Source organism: Panicum hallii, chromosome 1, assembly GCF_002211085.1.
Source record: "Panicum hallii strain FIL2 chromosome 1, PHallii_v3.1, whole genome shotgun sequence".
In the NCBI taxonomy this organism is placed as follows: Eukaryota; Viridiplantae; Streptophyta; class Magnoliopsida; order Poales; family Poaceae; genus Panicum; species Panicum hallii.
In genome coordinates, this window is record NC_038042.1 from 35,813,479 (window position 1) to 35,833,608 (window position 20,130).

A 20,130-nucleotide genomic window follows, 5' to 3' on the forward strand; every position below is an offset into this window, starting at 1 on the left:
CACCAACATCTTATTAACAGGTTGGCCGTTTATGTACCCTTTAAGATACAAGGCTTTTAGATGCTTTTAATTCTTGGCTTGTGGCTTCTCGAATATCACCGGTCGAGGTCCTAAATCAAGCTGGGCTACTGATGACTCCTCATGGGCCCGAGCGTGAAACTCTGCAGGGAGCACAAAGACCATATTTGTATCAGCCGATATGTTCTTATCAGCTCTTGCTGACTTGGGTCGCCACTCCTTTCTGGAAGGGCGTGACTCTTTTTTCTGCACATGATTGACCTGTTCTGCTAAATCCGGTCGCGCTTTCCTTAGTGACTCGATGTATTTGGCCTCAGCTTCCTCTAGGCTGCGCAGCCACTGAACCCTGCGCTTCTGAGAACGATTAAGTCCGTCAGGGCACCAACGTGGACGATGATACCTATCTTCCTCTTCATCAAAGTTCTCTTCCCTTCGTGGTGATTGAACCCACTCTTGTCGGGCTGGAATAGGCCCTAACCGTCAGAAAACCGAGACACCCTTTGCGTCTAGCTTTACAGGTCTGCACTCTGGGCAATCCCTAATGGTAGGCAGCCGACTCATACCAGAATCCCAATAATACCTGAAGAACGGGTAGTGCCAATGATCACGGGCGTCTTCATGCTTCCTCAAGCGCTTCCCAGTGCGACGCCCATATTCTTCCTCCTCGGATTCCCGCTAAAGACGCTGCTAGTACCGGTATTCATACTTCTTGAGAAGATCAAAATAAATGGGCCGTTGATTCCTCACATACCTTACTTGTTCTTCTGTGACATACCCCTTTCCTTCTTTTTGGGGCCGATCGCTGGGATCAGCCTCTTTGTTCTTGACTTGGTGGCGTGATGTTACCCCCGCCATACTGATGCCGAGCGCAAAATCCAGCTGTCGCCTTGCAGACCGGTCGTAACTTTCCACCATGTTTACAGCAGGGAAAGGCTGAGTGTCGACCTTCATGGCGGTCTGGCCTAAGATCAATCGGCCTTGCTCAATAGCCGATTGGATTTGCCGACGGAGCTCCTTGCAGTCGCTTGTGCTGTGGGTAAAGGAGTCGTGCCACTTACAATATGATCTTCCCTTCAACTCCTGCGCCGTAGGAGGCTTGTATCCTTCTGGAAACTTCAACTATTTTTCTTTTAACAATAGGTTGAAAATTTGTTCGACTTTACTCACATCAAAGTCAAACCCCTTTGCAGGCCCACTTTGCTTCACCCGCTTGCAGGGCACAGGATTTGCGCCGCGGGTCCACTCCGCGATGGATACTTCTTGCTTGTCCCTGAAGTCTTCGGCCTCCTCGGCATCAACAACCGCCACTTGTCGCTTGAATTTTTCTTGATACAACTTAGGATGACGCTGCTCGTGCGTGGTCAGCTTCTGGACCAGATGCGCCAAAGAGGTGAATTCCAATTGAAAAGCTAGATCTTTGATCGGCTTCAATAATCCCAATGATGCCAATTCGACTGCTTCTTTCTCTAAAATCCGTGTTGAGTAGCATCTATTCTTCACCTCCCTGAAACGTCGGACGAATTCCGCCATGGTCTCTCCACGCTTTTGTCGTACCTGTGCCAGATCGGCGATCCCGGCTTCTGCAGCTTCTGAATGATACTGAATGTGGAATTGTTCTTCCAGCTACATCTATGTACGAATAGAATCAGGACGTAATGATGTATACCATCCAAAGGTTGGTCCTGTGAGCGACTGCGAGAAAAACCTTACTCGCGACGGATCCGATACAGAGATCATCCCCAACTATGCCAGGTATCGGCTCACGTGTTCAATAGAACTGGAACCTTCTGCCTACTGAATTTGGTAAACTCAGGAAGCTGATACTTGGGCGGCAATGAGATTAGATCGTAATCGCTCGGATACGGCTTGGCATAGCCGATCGCCCTCCTCTTTGGTAATATGCCAAACTGGTCTCTCAGAATGGCAGTGATTTTCTCCGCTGCTTGTGACCCTGGGGCCGAGTGTGTACTGTCGTGGCTCGGCCCGGTAGCATAAGTTGCTAGCCATGCTTGTTTTTCTGCATCCGCTCCGGGAACCCCTCCAACTGCTCTCTGTACCGGATTATTGCTGTCCGGTATATAAGCACACATATAGCCATGTGGGATTTCTCTGGGTGGCTCTCTGAAGAATTGGTGATCCATAGGTTCACCACCCACTTTATAAACCACATAAGCCGGAGAACCATGTGACTCCACGGCCGCGAGTACATAAGGCAATGGTGGCCTAGTTTGGAACGGCAATTCTCCCTTATGACTCCCCAAGGTAGGCCCAGTTGGAGAACACTGATGCTTCATAATTTTCTGGACCACACGCAAAGCCACACGCTCGAAAGCGTTGACCAAGTTCTCAGAATGTCGGTGCAACGAGTGAGCCACCGCATAATTTACTTCCTGCCGCAGAGCTCTGGTACGGTCTTCAGATAGAACAGACAGATCTACTCCATCAAGAGCACCTTCGGGTGAAAACCCTTTCCACCTAACACCATGGTTGCGAGTCCTTTCAAAAGAGCCGATGAGATCGGCTTCGTATTGAGCCTTGATTTCATCATATCTCTGCTTGTGCTCAGCAGAGAGCTCCTCGTAGGTGATCGGATCGTCCCTTGCCATCCCGTTGACCGCAACTAACGAAGTTGACGAAGATGACAAAGATGATGAGGAAGGTGTGATGTAATTCCTGTATGCACAGACACGCGTAAAGGTTAGTCCGAGCCGTGATCGGCTCATCACTTCCTCCCCAGTATCGGCTACGAAGAGCCGATTGCATCATACCGGATCGGATCTTTTGGAATAGGCAACATATATATTTGATAGCAATATGAATCTTGCTTTACAAACACCAAACTGATCCAATCTACGATAACTAAGCCCTCACTGCATGATCGGAACATCCTACACGTGATTGAGCCTAATGAATAGCCAAAAGCATCGGAACAATCAACCTAAGCAGAGACCCAAAAACCAGCCAAAGAGCCGATTCCCGAAGCAATCTCTTTTCAAGCTACGATTCGATACTAATCATACTGTCGGAACTTTCAACTCGTTTGCAAGGCCTAATCATGCACATATTAAGCTAAATCCCTAATAAACAGACTAATCATAATAGATTGGATCTACTGATAAAAATAAAGCAAGACGTGACCATCGCATCCAAAATCGGACGCGACGACCACCAATCATTCATGAGCAACGAACAAAGCATGATCGGGATACGAAGAAAATAATGTTACTCTATGCGTGTTAAAATAACTAGTGCTACTCACCATCTACATGGCTTTAGAACGAGCAACACATAAAACAAACAGGCAAGGGTGATGCTACCCCGATCACGCAGAGCGTGATCGGAGCCGCATGACACTTACCCGAGAAAACCCCTAGAACAGGGGAGGCGATGCGCCGAGAGTTGTTGATGAATGATTCTGTCTCCTGTTTATTCATGGTACATATTTATAGTCTGTAGACTTGTCTTTCTTAACCAATCCTAACCAAACATGACACGACTCTTAACTGCCTATATCTATATTTACACGGCCTTTCTGGCCCCAAACATCCGCACAAGGTCCAATTCGCAAGCCTATTATAGTTATCTTCCAAGCCCATCTTGCTCCATGACCTATTTTCGGCCCGTCCAGATTATGGTGATAACATGATGACTTTATCTCATAGAGAAAAGAAGAAATAAAATTTATTAAAAAGATTTGCAAGGGAGTTTAGAATCACAAGTTGTGTGGGCTTCTTAAAATTGAACTGATCTCATGCCCCGTTTGGAGCCTTGAAATTGAATTACATTTTAATAATTATAATTTAGATATAAATCTATTAAGCCAATATGATTATATACAGAATATATTTGTATACTATTATTGGCCACATGAGAAAGATATTTATGTGCTATATTTTTACTATAGATGTGTGAGATAAAGAGTATGCTATAAGACATAGTTTGGTAGTGTATAGAATCGATTTTCATCTTCTATCCTGTAAATTTAGAATAAGCTTATTTCTAAATTTTGAAAAGTGATTGGAAAGTGGTGGGATATTAAATTCTAAACCAAATAAACTAGTATATTAAATTTCTCCAAAATAAGAGGACGGCCCGTCAAAGTTTACACCGTTCCATCTTCTAGCCGCTACCCTTTTTCACGGTTGGGTTGATCATTCTTCCAAACAAAGTTGCACTTTTTTTCTTGTTGAGAGACTGAAAAATTGCACATCTTTCAGTATCATACCAATACCAATGATAGCAAAGGTGACTTGGAGATGAATCACGGGATTTTTCCACTTAAGCCACCAAATTTTATACTATATGATGATTAAAAGGGACATTTTCAAACAATAAACAGCACCAGTGGACTCCGAAAAGCATCTAATAAAAAGGATCACAGAAAGTGGAAAGAGACAGGACTCGGATCCTAGCGAAGCATAAAAACAAATGGCCGAATCTTGTGGCCGTTATACACGGAGGCGTTGCCCTCAACGTGCTCCTCTGCCGACATCGCCAACGACCAGCTGCCCCCTCCTCATTATCCCCGTGCCTGATCCCCGATTGAGCAGATAATCAAGCCCCATTCTTGCAGCATCCGTGGTGTTGATTTCCTTCCCCTTCTATCCTCTCCAGTAACCCCCAGCAGGGCACCATTATTAGGCTGATAATGGTCCTCCTTCCCCTTCCCTACCACTAGTGGCATGCCATTGATGCCATCTTGATACCCTCCAACTTCTCGTCTCCGCTCGCTCTTCCAGATCTCATCCGCTTCTCCCTCTTGGCACTGTCCTGTTTCTTGCTGCTCCTGTCTCCGCGTGTGATTTGAGTCTGACTTCGTTCTGTGGCGCTTCTTGCTTTTGTTTCTTGGCTGCTCCTGCTCGCGTTCTTGGGTGTGGTGGAAGAGCGGAGATGGGGTTTTTCAGCGCCGTGCTGGGTTTCTTTGGGTTTGGAGTGGGACTGACCTTGGGGCTCGGGATTGGGTACTACCTCTTCATCTACTTCCAGCCCACCGATGTGAAGGTACGATCTACCTCACTCCCCTGATTTTTTTTCTGTGTGATTTGGGTGTCTCGTCTCCTCTTCGCGGAGTGGCCTGTAGGATGTTTAGGAGAATGGCGGCGGCCGAGAGAGGAATTTTGATGATTTCGGGGGTTGGATTTCAAATCGTAAAATGCTGAGCTTGTCTGGAACATATAGTTCAGTTCAGTTATGTTGCTTGCCTGCCTATTTTTAACAAGAAATGCTTGTATTGAGCACGCGAGACTATGGCCGTCTGATTTAATGGTCTTGGAATTCGCTTGTGTTGGTCATATAAGAGGGTTGTCTGGTTGCTTGCTGATGCTCTTATTCAAGTGCAGTGAATACTGACTACACAAGAAGAGAAATATAGTTGCTAGGAATCTGGCAGGTCCAGAGTGGTGAGGTTATGGATAATTCAAATAATTAATGCAATTCAAAGGGGAAAGATGGTAGAAGTTCGATTTTTTAATTTGCCTTAAAGATTGCGAACGGTTTAATTCTGTCAAATGCAAATTAGATGTTTGATGCATGATGTTTTGTACAACATCAGAATGTAGCTATTCAGTGCTTTGTTCTTGTTTCCTGTTTCAGATTGAATATTATTCGAGATCACATTGTTTTAATTCATGGCCATATGAAAATTAGTTATTGCCATCACAACTAGTGATGCATAGGTGTATCCTTTTTGTTTGCTTGAGCCAGTGTTCTTCATTCAATCATCTCATAATTTCAGGATGTGCATCGCTATAGTTTATTTCTACTGGAAGAAGTCTGAAATATATATAAATAGCCATTATGCTTTCTTCCTAAGCTCACTCACTAGACTGCAGTATCTAATATCATGTACTTGGAGGTGTAAGAATAGATTGAACTCTGGTATCTGGTATCTGAATGCCTTACATGCATACACTTATATTTATTACCAGCACCCAAATTTATCATTTTTGATGTTGCTTTCGCAGCACCCTGTGATCAGGCCACTTGTTGAACTTGATACAAAATCACTGGAGTACATGCTTCCTGAGATTCCTCTTTGGATAAAAAATCCAGACTTCGATCGGGTATGATTATCCTCTCAGTCAAACTTCTATGCCCTTTCCATAGTATCTTATATTTGAGCGCTGTAACATAACACAAGTCCCTTTCTTTTTGTTAAACAAAGATTGATTGGCTAAACAAATTCATTGAGACTATGTGGCCCTATCTTGACAAGGTATGTGCTACCCTCGGTGTTCTAAAAAAACCGCAATATGTTTTTTCAAAGTATTTTCTGCTTTATTTTTTTAAATGTCTTCTTTCCTAGGCAATATGTAAAATGGCAAAGGAAATCGCCAAACCAATTATTGCTGAGAACACTGCAAAGTATAAGATTGATTCAGTTGAATTTGAGCCATTAACATTAGGCTCACTGCCGCCAACATTTCAAGGTAAATTATTCTCTGACATTTTAGTTAAAATGAATATTTGAGAATTCAGTTACATGATGTAGCTTTTGGATGGTACAACTCCAACAGAATGTTTTTTCAGACTTGTAGTACTTTATTTCAGAAGAGTATTTTAGAATGTCATGTTTTTAGTGTCATGTGTTGATAGTATAGCATAACACAGAATCCTTTATCAAAAAAAAAAAAGAAGATCTCCACTACAGATTTCGTTACCCATGGTTCAAAATTCTCAATTGGTTTCCAGGTTGTCTAGACGTACATGCATGGTGAGTTGCTCAGGTGTTCATCCATACTTACACTAAATAGGATACCCCGAGCTGTTATATTGTTTCCTAATTATTTGCTGCCCAAAATTATACAACTCTTAACCTCACCACCATTACACACTGATAATCCAATCAGGCCTCCACTAACTGGCCATGGTTTTTCCAAGATAACTTCCATGATAATACCTGAGTTATTCACTACACATCTTTCAATGGCAATGGTCCAATCATCATTTCAATAATACCTGAGTTATTCACTGCACATCTTCCAATTATCCAATCATTTCCTAATATTTCATTGCTTTCATGTGTGCTCTAAGTTCTGGTATCAGAGACATTTGGCACATTTTATATTTTGAATACTTCTGAACATTAAAGTTAGGGCAGTGTCCCCAATGGTAGAGTTGACCACTATTTATAAGAAACTTACACATCACCTAAAGATGGCATGATAGAATGACTTGCAGACTTGACTAGACTGTCTACCACATAAGCAAAATGTTGATGTAAGCACCCTCATCTATCTATAGTGCATCCGTTTCAGATTTCTGCTTGTGTGGAGAGAGAATTGAGAGAGAGAGAAAAGATAGCTCTTCAACTAGAGCTAATCTATAGCGTAATCTGAGGTACTCGTGGGGCCACCCACACCTTTCCTCTCCTTCTCACAACTACTTTGGATAATGTGGTAATGTTGGATTGTTGGAGGGCTAGCCTTTTATGCTATCCATAGACGAGCTGGCAATCATATATTTTAGAGAAAATTCCCTATTTGGCCCTACTAAACTTACCTCTTCCTTCCTTAGCCCTTTTTTTTTTCCCGAACTTCCCTATCTGACACCACAACTTTCATTCTTCCCTAAATTGACCCTTCTTTTACCTCCGTTAGGTACTGCCATGAACTCACATGCAAACTTGTCAGATCTTTTTAGGAATAGACCAAAATGCCCTTGCTCTATTCTCCCTCCCCCACTCGATTCCTCAAACCTATGAAACTGACGGCGGTGGCGGCATGGATCCGGCGGAGGAACCAGGCGGAGGTGCACCCCCCCACGCGCGTCAAGGCGGAGGTACGGGAAGCGTCGCGCAGAACTAGGCGGGGGGCGGCGCTGCAGCAGGCGCGGGAGGCGTTGCGCTGCCTGTGGCGGGGGGCGGCGCTTGTGCATGCACGGCCTAATCCGCGGGCCTCCCGCTGCAAAACTACGAGTAGGGGAGCGGCAACCCCGGCGGCTCGCCGGCGCCCAGACCGGGCCCGCGGCCCTCCCCCAAACTCCCAGTACCACTCACGCCCCAAAACCCCCGAGCACAGACGTTCCTCGCCGGCGGCGACACAGCCACGCGCACGACGGCCGGCTGCACCCAGAGCTCCCAGCATTGACCAGCTGCCCGACTGGCACCATAGCACCCCACGGAGTGCGCCAAGACCCGCAGCAGCGCCTAAAAACAGTTGGAGCTCCTTGCTCCACGGCGACAGCCCCGGCCAAGCCTCACCGCGACGGCGCCCGTCCGTTCCGGCCACCCTAGGCCCGGAACTGACGCTGGGAACACGATCCTTACCTCTCACTCCTCCTCGCCAACCCCCTGCAACACGACCTAGAACCCAGGACACCCAACTTCACCGATGGCCTCACCTACATGGCACGATGGCGGACGGAGGTGGCGAAAACTCGATGCTCGTCGGTGACAAGGGATGGCAGGGGCTGGGATTCGAGCGAATGGGTTCGTGGGAGTGTGAGAAGGATGTGAGTGCAAGGAATTTGATTGGATTGAAGAGAGGGCGATGAATTTCGACGAATAGAGGAACTCGGCCAAAAGAGGAACGGACTGAGCGGGAGGAAGAAGATGACTGCCTGTGGTGGTTTATATTCAAATTCTCACGGTGATCCGATTTCCAACACATGCTTGCTTGTTTGGGCGTGGATCCCTTGCAGCGGGAGGCGGCAGGCGCGCAGCGTGGGGCGGGTCGCGGGGCCACGGGCCTGCTGCAGGGGCGGGTCTCCTGCAGGACCCGGCTCCCCTACCGAGCTCCTCCGCAACCAGTTGCATCCCGTGCAGGTTGGAGTCCACCACCAGGGATGCCGCCGGCCCGCCGCCCTGCTCCTCCTCCTCGGCGAGCGCCTGGCGCAGGCGGTCCCATAACGGCTCTCGGAGGCGGTCGTTGATCCGCAGCAGCATGCCGGCTAAGTCCGCGTCGCTGCTCGACGGGAGCAGGTCGGCCAACGGCACGCCCGCCGCGTGCAGGGTCCCGGCCAGCTGCAGCATCGGGGTGAGGTGGCCCTGAAATGGCAGCGGGAACATCAGCACGTGCCGCCGGCATCCACCACCGGTGCCCGCCGGAGACGCTGCCTCCGCCGTCGCCATGGCTGCTCAAGAACTAGCTTTGCGTGCGTGCAGTGCAGCCTTGGAGCACTAGGGAGAAGATGACGACGAATCTTGACGTTTGGTGAGCCCGCAGCAGCCTCAAGCGCTGCAACATGTACATGTACAGGGTAAAATGGTCTTTTCACGTGGCGGTTAACACTGTTGGTGCTCAAAACTGACGGAAGGGCCAATTTAGGGAAGAATGAAAGTTATGGTGTCAGATAGGGAAGTTCTGAAAAAAAAAGGGCCAAGGAAGGAAGAGGTAAGTTTAGTAGGGCCAAATAGGGAATTTTCTCTATATTTTAGAGTGGAGTAATAAATTATACCGAGCAACTGTTGGAGCTTCCCTTATTTTAAGTCGTCGTCTCTGTCATTAAAAGCAGATGCTGTTGTAGACCATAGGTTGCTTGATGCTGAGCTAGTATGACAATTTTCCTGACACTCCAATGAAGGGATGAAGGTCTACACCACTGATGAACAAGAACTTATAATGGAACCTTCAGTAAAGTGGGCTGGGAATCCTAATATCACCGTTGTAGTCAAAGCATATGGGCTAAAAGCAACGGCACAGGTACATTATATGTATGTGGGTTGAATTAGATTGTAGTTATACATGCTGCAGCACTTTATGTTTGAGAGATCAAGCTAATTTGAACAGACTAGTTTTCATTGTAAGATTATACTTTCCTGTATCATATCTACTGTTACAGGTAATTGATTTGCAAGTATTTGCTCTACCACGCATAACCTTGAAGCCACTGGTTCCTAGCTTTCCATGTTTTGCTAAAATACTCGTTTCACTCATGGAGAAGGTAAGTTCTGAAGCATGAATTAATTTTGGGTATTTCCGATGTATCAAGCGACTTATATGCTGTTTACGTTTCTGCAGCCCCATGTTGATTTTGGTCTGAAACTCTTAGGAGCAGATCTCATGGCTATGCCTGGCCTTTTTGGATTTGCTCAGGTCCGTTCTACATTAACAGGCTTGTCATTTCATCCATCTGATAGCATTTCTGGTATTCATAAATGTATAGTATGCAGCTCAGTCTTTTCTATTTATTAACTAGTTAATTTCTGCGTCAATAACTAAATCTAATTTATCAAGTCATCTACCAATACATTGTCAGTTTAGATCTCCTCTATCCAAAGAAACTTACAGATCATGCATGGATCCCACAGGAAACTATCAAGACCCAGGTAGCAAATATGTACTTGTGGCCCAAAGTTCTCGAGGTGCAAATCATGGATCCTGCAAAGTAATGCCATTGTTCAATTATTTCTTTTATTTATACATGTCTGTGTTAAGTTGGTTAATTCAGTACCTTTTCTCTAACATGGTACACACAGAGCACAAAAGAAGCCTGTTGGAATTCTCTATGTTAATGTAGTACGGGCTGTTAAACTCACCAAGAAAGATCTGTTGGGCAAATCAGATCCATATGTGAAGTTAAAGCTAACAGAGGACAAACTTCCGTCAAAGAAAACATCAGTGAAGCGAAGCAACCTGAACCCTGAATGGAATGAGGAATTCAAATTAGTTGTTAAAGACCCAGAATCTCAAGCTCTGGAGCTCACTGTTTATGATTGGGAGCAGGTAAACATTAATTTTCCCATGTCCTTCAGCCTTCTCTAATTAGGCTTATATATTCCAACCTTTCATGACTATATCTTGCCGTATCAGGTTGGGAAGCATGACAGGATTGGAATTAATGTTATTCCACTGAAAGACCTTACTCCAGACGAGACAAAATCTGTTACACTTAACCTGCTGAAGAGTATGGATGCAAATGACCCAGCAAATGAGAAGTTCCGGGGGCAGCTCACTGTTGATGTAACATATAAGCCATTCAAGAAAGATGATTCTGATGTTGAGACGAGTGATGAGTCTGGTGTCATCGAAAAGGCTCCTGATGGCACGCCAGAAGGTGGTGGTTTGCTGGTAGTTATTGTCCATGAAGCACAGGATGTTGAAGGAAAGCACCACACTAATCCATATGTGCGAATTTTGTTCAAAGGTGAAGAAAGGAAGACAAAGGTATGCAATAAAACCTTTAGATATGGAAATAAGTACTCATGCAAAATCACAGTAGTAAATTTTAATGTTTGTTTTGTCTAGAATGTTTTACTGTAACAAATACTTCCATTACATCATAGCTCCAGTCACCATGTTACAGATGTAATGCTTGAAATAATGTGTGCAGCATATTAAGAAGAATAGAGATCCACGATGGGAACAAGAATTTGAGTTTGTTTGTGGGGAACCTCCTATAAATGAAAAAATGCAAGTTGAAGTCATTAGCAGGCCATCAAGTCTTGGCATACATTCGAAGGTATTAGTTCTCTGATTTTACCTTTCTTGATATAATGATACAGAGTAATAGGCATTTTGAATTTACGTGAGTTGATAGAGTAAAATTGTAAGTACTATTTCTAGGCATATGCCTCATCAAGACTGCATGGCAGCTGTTGCTCCAGGAGTACAACCACATACTTAGTGGTCAGAGTAAAGTGCTCCCAGGGTCCTTGAACGTTTTTTGGATTCTTACATAGGTCGAAAAAGGCAAAAACTCTCCAATGAGCTTTTGGACCTTTAAACTTTTTAAATGGTTCATAATTGGACCTATGGTGAACCACTTGACTCAGATGCTCATTTTGATAGTTTATGGACCTAGGTGAGAATCCGTGGAAATGTTTAAGGACCCCTGCTGCGTTTTACTCTTAGTGGTCATACTGGGTGTATGCCCGTGCGTTGCTACGGGTGTCAAATACTTTTAGTGTAATAAGATAGCCGAAACATCATTTCTTTACCATTGCAAAATTGTCCATGGCGGCTACATTTGTGCATTAATAACTTTACTCCATATATGTATATGTATGGCTCATTTGAAAATATAGATAACTTCTTGTGCATTTATATCTCTTATAAAAAAAGCTCAAACATGCTTGACTGACTTCGAAATATAATTATAATTCTACGGAACTGACTCTTAATTACATGTTCATTACATTATTAGCTAGAGCATCACCAGCAATATAATCTTAGTAAGGAATCTAATGAAGTGGTTAATATGCCTCCATTTTTTTTTCTCGAATACGCAGGAGAGCTGCGTAACTTTGTATTAAGGAGGAAAATAATCCAATTACAAATCCAACTTCTCACCTTGGATTAGAGAAGTGGAGAGTGAGAAACCGAAGGTGACTGTTACAAAGAAACTAATGAACTAGGACCTGACCAAAACAACCTAGCAAAAAAACTAGGAGACCCTCCCTAAGCCTAGGGCAGCAAGGCCCTTAGCACCCCCTACTTGCCACAGATGTGATTCATCGTTGAAGGCCTGCAGCGTGATCTGAAGCCTTGGGGGGGATCCATCAAACACATGAATTTCTGTGCTTCCAGAGGATCCAAGCACCCAGCACGACTAGGGAATTGAAACCTTTCCTATGCTGCTTCGGAACTTTCCTCCAAGAAATTCTCCATCAATCAGCAAAGGAAACCGTCCGTCGGGGAGGCACCAAGTTGGTCAGATTTAGTGCTGCAAAATGCTCAACCAAAATTGTCGGGCGAAAACACAAGAGTGAGAATATGTTGGTCTGTCTCATCCTCTTGATCGCAGAGGGGGCAGTGATCAGGGTGTGGGAGCTGTCCAACAGCGGTTACGGATTGCAAGCCAAACAAAAATTTTGCACTTGTTAGGTGTCCAAGCTTTCCACAACCGTTTCCAAGGCTCAAAGTGGATGGCACCGGTGAAAAAGGCTCTATAAGCTGATCTAGAAGAGAATAGACCGGAGCTTTCAAATTTCCACCGGTGTAGGTCTTCTGTGCTAGTGAGATTAAACTCTGAGAATGCGTCCCAAAGCTCCAGATATTCCATGAGACCATGCTAACTGAGAGCCCCCCCTTATATCTGTAACCCAAGTGAGATCATTCATGGCATCAGCCACTGTTCTTGATTTTCTAACTCGCACAGGGACAGATTTGTGGACATTTGGTGCAAACTCCTCTAGGCTTTTTCCAAACAACCAACGATCAGCCCAGAACAAAGTATTGACCCCGTTGCCTACTGCTGTTACAGTTGAGATAGCAAACATCGCCGAGGTGTTGGAGTGGACTGGTATATCCAGGCCTGCCCATGGGCGATCTGGTTTGGTCTTTTCAATCCAAAGCCAGCGTATTTGCAGCGCCCAGCCCATGACCTCGAGGTTATGAATGCGCAGCCCCCCAAGGTCAACTGGTCGCATGGCCTTTTCCCAAGCAACCAAGCAGCAGCCTCCATTCACTTCTTTTCTTCCTTTCCAAAGAAAACCTCTTCGGATTTTGTCAATTGCGTGAATAAACCACTTGGGGACCTTGAGTGCAATTAGCAGATATATTGGGATGGCGGTGAGAACGAAACGTACCAGTACCGCACGACCAGCTAGGTTCATGAGAGAAGCCTTCCAACCAGTGAGTTTATTAGCAATTTTTTCGATCCATGCCAAAAGATCACCTCTTCTCAACTTTTTATCCAAGATGGGCAGACCTAGATAAGTGGTGGGAAAAGCAGAAGTTGTGCAATGTAACCTCTGGTTGACCACTTCCTCAATGTCTTCTTCACAATGGATAGGAATGACACAACTATTATGAAGGTTGGTCTGCAGGCCAGATGCTTCCCCAAAAATCTTTAGCAAGTTTTTGGTGAGGAGGAGATCAGCTTCTTCGGGGCGAATAAATAGAGCCATGTTGTCCTCATAAAGTGAGGCGTTGTCCAGTAGAATGGAGCGGTCGCAGCAGACCTTCTGACTTGGCTCTTGTAAACAAACTGTTCAAAACATCCATGACTAGAATAAAGAGCATGGGAGACAGGGGATCTCCCTGCCGGAGCCCCCGCTGATGAAAGATAAACTCCCCTGGCTCTCCATTCAAAAGAACTTGAGTTGAGGCGGAAAGGACCAGATTGTTAATGAGGTTGCACCAAGAAGTACCAAAACCAAAGATATGGTAAGATTTCCAGTAGGAAGCTCCAAGCGACTGAATCAAAGGCTTTTGAAATATCCAATTTCAGGAATAGGCTAGAGATCTTACGGTGATGTAACACCTTGATGGTTTGTTGGACAAACATAAAGTTGTCATGTATGCATCTTCCCCGGATAAAAGTGCTTTGATTGGTGGCAACCATACTGTTTAGATGTGGAGCCAGGCGGTTTGCCATCATTTTTGTTACTAGCTTGGCAAAGCTAATGGACAAGACTGATTGGGCGGTAGTCCTTTGCCTCCAAAGCTTCTGCCTTTTTAGGAATTAGAGTGAGGAAAGCAGAGTTGAGCAGCCCTAATTTCCGTGCATCCCCTTGCTGTAATATGAGTATGGCTGCCATGAAATCCACCTTAATAATCGACCAGCAAGATTTATAGAACTGTCCAGTATATCCGTCCGGCCCAGTTGCTCTATCTGCTGGGAGGGACCTGATTGTTGCACAAACTTCATCTTCAATGAAAGGTAGATCCAGGGAGGATAGATCAAAACCTGTTCTATGGAAGGCCGACAGCTCCAAGGTAGTGTTTCTAGGAACAGCTGTGCCTAGCAGGCCATCAAAGTAATCAAAGAATAACTGATGCTTGTCCTCTTGAGCCGTGATAACACGATCACCATCCACTAAGAAATAAAATTCTTGCGTTTCCGGAAGCTAGCTTGTTTATGAAAGAAGGATGTGTTCGCATCCCCATCTTTCAGATACCTGACCCTCAGAGGCGAGCAATAGTTCTTCAAGTGAGGCTAACACAAGACAGTCGCTTGAGCTTGCGTCTCAGCCAATCCTTTTCCGAAGAAAGGGTACGGTGGTCTTGGGCCAACTCAAGGTGGTAAAGAATATGTCGTGCTAACGCTAGCTGCTCCTTGACATTACCGGTTTGTTTTTGACTCCAAGATTGTAAAGCCCTCACTAGTTGTTTCAACTTGATGGAAATTCTTTCAAGTGGACAGCAGTGCTGTACAGGCTGGTCCTAGGATTGCTGTACTGCCTCATGAAAACCTGATAGCCGTAGCCAAAAGCTCTCAAAATGGAACCTCCTTTCCTCCTTATTCCTTCCCGAAGACCAAGAACCAAAGGACTGTGATCAGACATCTTAGTGGCTTGGCTTTGCAGCAAACTTTCAGGGTACAAATCCTCCCAATCATTGGTGCAAAGGACCCGATCTAGCTTGACTAAGGTTGGTGTTCTCGCTCATTCGACCAGGTGTACCTTCTTCCTAGAAGTGGGATCTCTTTCAGTTCCAAATAATTCACAAACCGGCGAAACCTCCCCATCGTAGCACGGTTGATATTGTCATTGTTCTTGTCTTCAGATCAGTAGATCGTGTTAAAGTCACCAGCTAGCATCCAAGGTCCAGGGCAGTTTTCTCTTACTTCACGGAGGTCTTCAAAAAAAGCTACCTTGTCGGCATCATGTTGGGGCCCATAAACTCCAGTGAGCCACCAAGGTGGGCCATCTTTGCTGCTGAGCAGAACAGAGACAGTAATGATGTACGTGGTGGTGATCAACCGAAAAGCAACCATCCCGCCAAGCAATAAGAATGCCTCCTCTAGTTTGGTGCACTGGCAGATATACAAATTTAGTGAACTCAGGACCAAGAAAAGGAAGAAACATCTCGCTGGGAAATATTAGACAACTTAGTTTCTTGAAGGCAAACAACAGAAGGCCGAGCAGTATCAATCTATCTCTGTCATTGAGGCCTCGTACATTCCAGATCAGGATACTCGCACTATCCACAGAAGGCCGAGCAGTATCAATCTATCTCTGTCATTGAGGCCCCGTACATTCCAGATCAGGATACTCGCACTATCCATTGACAAGATAAAAAAGAGCAGGACCAGAAGAAACAAGTTTAGACCACTACAGCAGCAGCATTTGCCTGCACCTCAGTTGGTACTTGCCAGCCAAACAGAGCAGAAAGAGAAGCCACGTGGTCGCGCCCCAACAGATGGTTGTAAGATTTGACGTACCGATCAAGACACTCATCTGAAATTCTTCCTTCCTCACTGGTAAGGCCCAGCTTTCTGCAGACTGTGGAAGCAGAAGTACGGTCTGTTTCTGGAGGCAGCTTGGCGAATCGTCAGCTCCGCCGTGGCATACTCACCGGGCCCATGGTCTTCTTTCTTCTTTTCTGGATTGTTGGTGTTGGCACCAGGGCATCTATCTTCTTATAGACTTTTCCCAAGAACTCAGCAGCCGGTGCTGGTGCATCATCCTGCCTTCTTGTTGTCCGGGTATAAACGATGAGGTTGTCCGGCAGTACACGGTGGTGCACCGGTGATGATGATGCACTAGGAGGGGTGGACAACTCGGGCGACAACAACTCCTGAGCAGGGGTATGTTCGTCAAGCACTGAGATCAGAGTCAATGCCGCGACCAATAGTTGGAGTCATAGCCTCAAGAATGGGCTCGAAGGAGATCGCAGCCGGATGGTTACTACAGCGGGATTCACTGGGTTCCAGGGCGAAGCTTCAACAGCAGTAGGAGCTGGGGGCGCACCCTCGACTGTGGTCGCAATCATCACCGGAGGAACGCTAGCCGGGACCGCTGGAGGCGCTTCCTCAATGGTGGTGGTCGCACACGTTAGAATCGTGACCTTGACAACAGTAGGGGTCCTGGCCACCGGAGTAGCAACATCAATGTTGGTCCTGGCCATCGGGGTAGCAACATCAACGAAGGTAGAGGTGGGCACTGGAGATGCGTTGATGCTCGTGGTCGCAGGTACTAGAGCCGCATAAGTGGTCGCAGGGATCCTGGTCGCCGGAGGTGGTGACACGACCGAGGTCGCAGGCACAATAGGGTGGGGGGGCACCATCGACAGCGACAGCGAATTCTGGCATCGGAGATGCGTCGGCGGCGAAGGGAGTCGTCAACTCTAGGAGAGCGGCAATCTCCTGAACCAAAAATGCATTCTCAACGGTGGCCGAACACACCGGAGACACATCCTGGTCGGAAATAGAAGAGCTCGCAGGTTCGCCTTGTTGGGTGTGGGCACTAGGGCTGCAGCAGTGGTCGCGTGTGCCGAAGCCGCAATAGTGGTCGCGGGCGCCGGGTTGGTCGTGGGTGCTAGAGCTGCCTTAGTGGGCGCAGGCGCCGGGACCATGGCTGCCGCCAACAAGGGAGCAATCACCCGCCCAGGCGAAGTCGCGGTGGGAGTCGGGACAACAATTAAACTCGTGGGGGGAGGAGCGAATAAAGCTGGGGAATTTTCCAAGGGTGGTGGAACCGAGGGAGCAGTGGTCGTATTAATCATGGCCACCGACGCTTTGACCACGGTTCGCGGGCGCCCAAATCCCCTCGAAACCCGGCATTGAACAGGCGTAGTTGCCGAGTTGACACCTCAGGCGCGAATGAACCAGGGTGCAGTGTCAGACCCGGGACTACGGGACTGTGTACATAACGTAGATCATACAGGATTAGGGGATAGGACATGTCCTATACCTTATCTATGTTGTACTCTTCTCGCATACGAAGTAGGACTAGCCGGTACAGAAGGAAACTACTCGAGTACGATTCATGTAACCCTGTCCTCCCGGATATATAAGGGCGAACAGGGACCCCCTCAAAACATCAATCAACACCCATGGCAATACAAACCACCTAACAGGATGTAGGGTATTACGCACATCGCGGTCCGAACCTGTCTAAACCGTGTGTTGCTTGCACCTTTGAGTTCCTGATCTCGGCGTCACCCTACCTAAAACTTACCACCTCGGGTATACCCCTCGGTGGGCAGGCGGTAAAACACCGACAGCTGGCGCGCCAGGTAGGGGTGCGCATCGAAAATCCACCGGCGAACTCGATGGCATCGTTTTCAAGTTCACCAGTGCTATGCCCCCTTATGGCACGACGTTTGTTTTTGGCTCGTGGGTTTGCGTCGCAGATGGTGCGGGCAATTTTCGTCGATTCATCGTCGACATGAAGCCGAAAACTCTCGCGGCGAGTTTTCACAGCGACCTCGACGAGTTTGTCGATAATCTCGACGACTTGTCAACCATGGCTCCGCTACGAGGACCGAGGAGGAGTCCGTTCTCGATGCGACTCTGTCCAGCGCTGCAACAACCTTGCTCGGTTGGACTCTTTCCAATCTGAGGACTTGCGTAGCCGATCGCGACTCGGTCTACGCAATTCGGCCACTAATCATCAGGAGGCCAACGATTCCGAGTCCCTCTCCGCATTGGAAAAGGACTTGGACTATTTACTCCGAATCGGAAAGCTCGAAGCCACCGCACGTCGGGGGGCTGCGGTTTGTCTTGGTGACAACGGTCTGATGATCACCTCCACTTCAGAGGGCCGTTTCGTGCATTGGAAGGGCATGAAACTCTCTGACCTACTCGAGGATGAAGACCGACTTGTGGCACACCTTGAGCCCTTGCCTTTTCAGGAGGGCAGGCTATTAGCCACCGTGGCAGAGGAGTCGACCGAGCTAATCGAAGCGAGCTCTGATGAGCTCATATCTCGCTAGGTGCTGATGGCGGAGGAGGGCGAGGATGATGGCAACTTACCCATCGTCGAACTTGATGTGATATCCGAAGATGAGGCCACAGCCAATGCCGGCGACGAAAACGACGCTGATCGTGAGGCACAGAGGGCCAGGAACAGAGCTCGCGCAGTCCGGCGAAGGAGGGTCAACGAGCGCATGCGATCTATGCATCGCGAGCTAGACGCCGAATTCGCTGCCGTAAGCGAGCGGGGCTTCAGAACTCCGGTGGCCAACATCGCCAGGGTAAGAGCTATACTCGAGCGCAGTAACGATCCAAGCCTGCGTCAAGCACTTCGCTACGCGCAGAGGGCTTGGATTCAGCTCGACCAACAAAACCCGGCGTCCACCGTCAGAGAAGAACACGTGGGCGAAAGCAGCAGCCAGGCTCACAGTCGAACGGCAGGCGGCCGTCCTCGACCTCATTGCAGCAACAACAACGACAACGTTCGCGGGAGTCAGGCCACTGGCGGGAGGCAGCAGCCACCTCCAGGAGGCAACTCGCGACAGGCCAATCATCGGAATCCTCCAGAAGACCTGCGCTAGCGAATCAATGAAGGACGCGATGTGCGATCCATAATCGATTCCAGGCACAGAGAGCGTGAAGTAGCCATGACAGAGGGTACTGACTGCAGCGACCGTTTTCCAGCGTTCACCGCACGGTTTAGTAGTTACAAGTACCCTGAGGGCTTCAAGCCGATTGGGATCACCAAGTATGATGGCAAGCAAATGTTTGCGAAGCGCAAGACCGTGTATCGGCTTTGGACCCTGCGCCGCTCACGTGGTTGGAGAGCCACAGCAACAACTCGATCGACTCCTGGGAGCGGCTCAAGAAAGTCTTCATCGACAACTTCCAGGGGGCGATCACCCGTGCAAGTACTCGTCACGATCTTGCTCAATGTAAACAGGAACGTAACGAGCTCCTACGGTCCTATACACGCCGTTTCTTCGACGTGCGTGCCACCATTGCGAATATCTTGGAGGAAGACATCATCGACTGCTTCTGCAACGGCATCACCGACCCAGGCATCTACAGAGACTTTGGGCGGAGCAGACCGAAAACTGTTGCAGGGCTTTGCAACATGATGCACGACTTGTCCGAGCAGGAGGAAAAGATGCGGGAGCAGTTCTCGAGGCGCAATGACAGCAACCTGAGGCGCCCAAATGACAACCGTACCGACAAGAGCCAGCGGGACTACTCGGGTCCATCCCGAAAGCGCAAGCCAGACGACCTTGTCGCGGCTGTGGATCGTCCTTCGCGAGGCAGGAAGACAACGACGCAGGAGGAGTTCGAAAAGCTACTGCAGAAGAAATGCCCATGGCATCCAGGTGCCAATCATGCGGCAATGGATTGCTACCACCTCCGGAGGACATTCAGCAATCCCGGTGGTGGCAAGAAGAACAAGCCAGTGGACAAAGAACCTGAAGAGGATGACCAAGGGGACAAATTGCACAACGTGAAGTTCCAGGATGCCTCGAAAACCGTCAACGTCATCTTCGGGGGAGATGAGGACTTCAGTTCCAGGCGGGAACAGAAACTGCTGCTCCGAGAGGT

General features: G+C 47.4%; 2 protein-coding genes across 3 annotated transcripts in view; one reads left to right on the forward strand and one right to left on the reverse strand.

Annotated features, from left to right (window-relative positions):
- The first annotated feature begins 4,486 nt into the window (after positions 1-4,486).
- The window catches only part of LOC112886595 (synaptotagmin-2-like), a 29,201-nt gene continuing 13,557 nt past the window's right edge, over positions 4,487-20,130 (forward strand). Inside the window, exons 1-12 of one of the 2 annotated variants that reach the window (XR_003229167.1) lie at positions 4,487-5,019; positions 5,982-6,080; positions 6,182-6,232; positions 6,323-6,446; positions 9,541-9,659; positions 9,799-9,900; positions 9,978-10,052; positions 10,268-10,344; positions 10,436-10,682; positions 10,770-11,123; positions 11,290-11,418; positions 12,188-12,283. Coding sequence is in view for 1 of the 2 variants with exons in the window: in XM_025956065.1 (XP_025811850.1) it covers positions 4,909-5,019; positions 5,982-6,080; positions 6,182-6,232; positions 6,323-6,446; positions 9,541-9,659; positions 9,799-9,900; positions 9,978-10,052; positions 10,268-10,344; positions 10,436-10,682; positions 10,770-11,123; positions 11,290-11,418 (1,488 nt within the window). In the remaining variant the exon portion in view is untranslated. The remainder of the gene's footprint in view (positions 5,020-5,981; positions 6,081-6,181; positions 6,233-6,322; positions 6,447-9,540; positions 9,660-9,798; positions 9,901-9,977; positions 10,053-10,267; positions 10,345-10,435; positions 10,683-10,769; positions 11,124-11,289; positions 11,419-12,187; positions 12,284-20,130) is intronic. The other variant, XM_025956065.1, reaches the window with a different exon arrangement.
- Positions 8,583-9,088, reverse strand: LOC112898067. The gene has a single exon (XM_025969771.1). It carries the CDS (start codon positions 9,086-9,088, stop codon positions 8,594-8,596), a length of 495 nt encoding a protein of 164 aa, XP_025825556.1. The 3' UTR covers positions 8,583-8,593.

What these genes read in the sequence shown, in the direction of transcription:
- LOC112898067 (XM_025969771.1), bottom strand. Translation starts at nt 9,088, where the DNA reads ATGGCGACGGCGGAGGCAGCGTCTCCGGCGGGCACCGGTGGTGGATGC.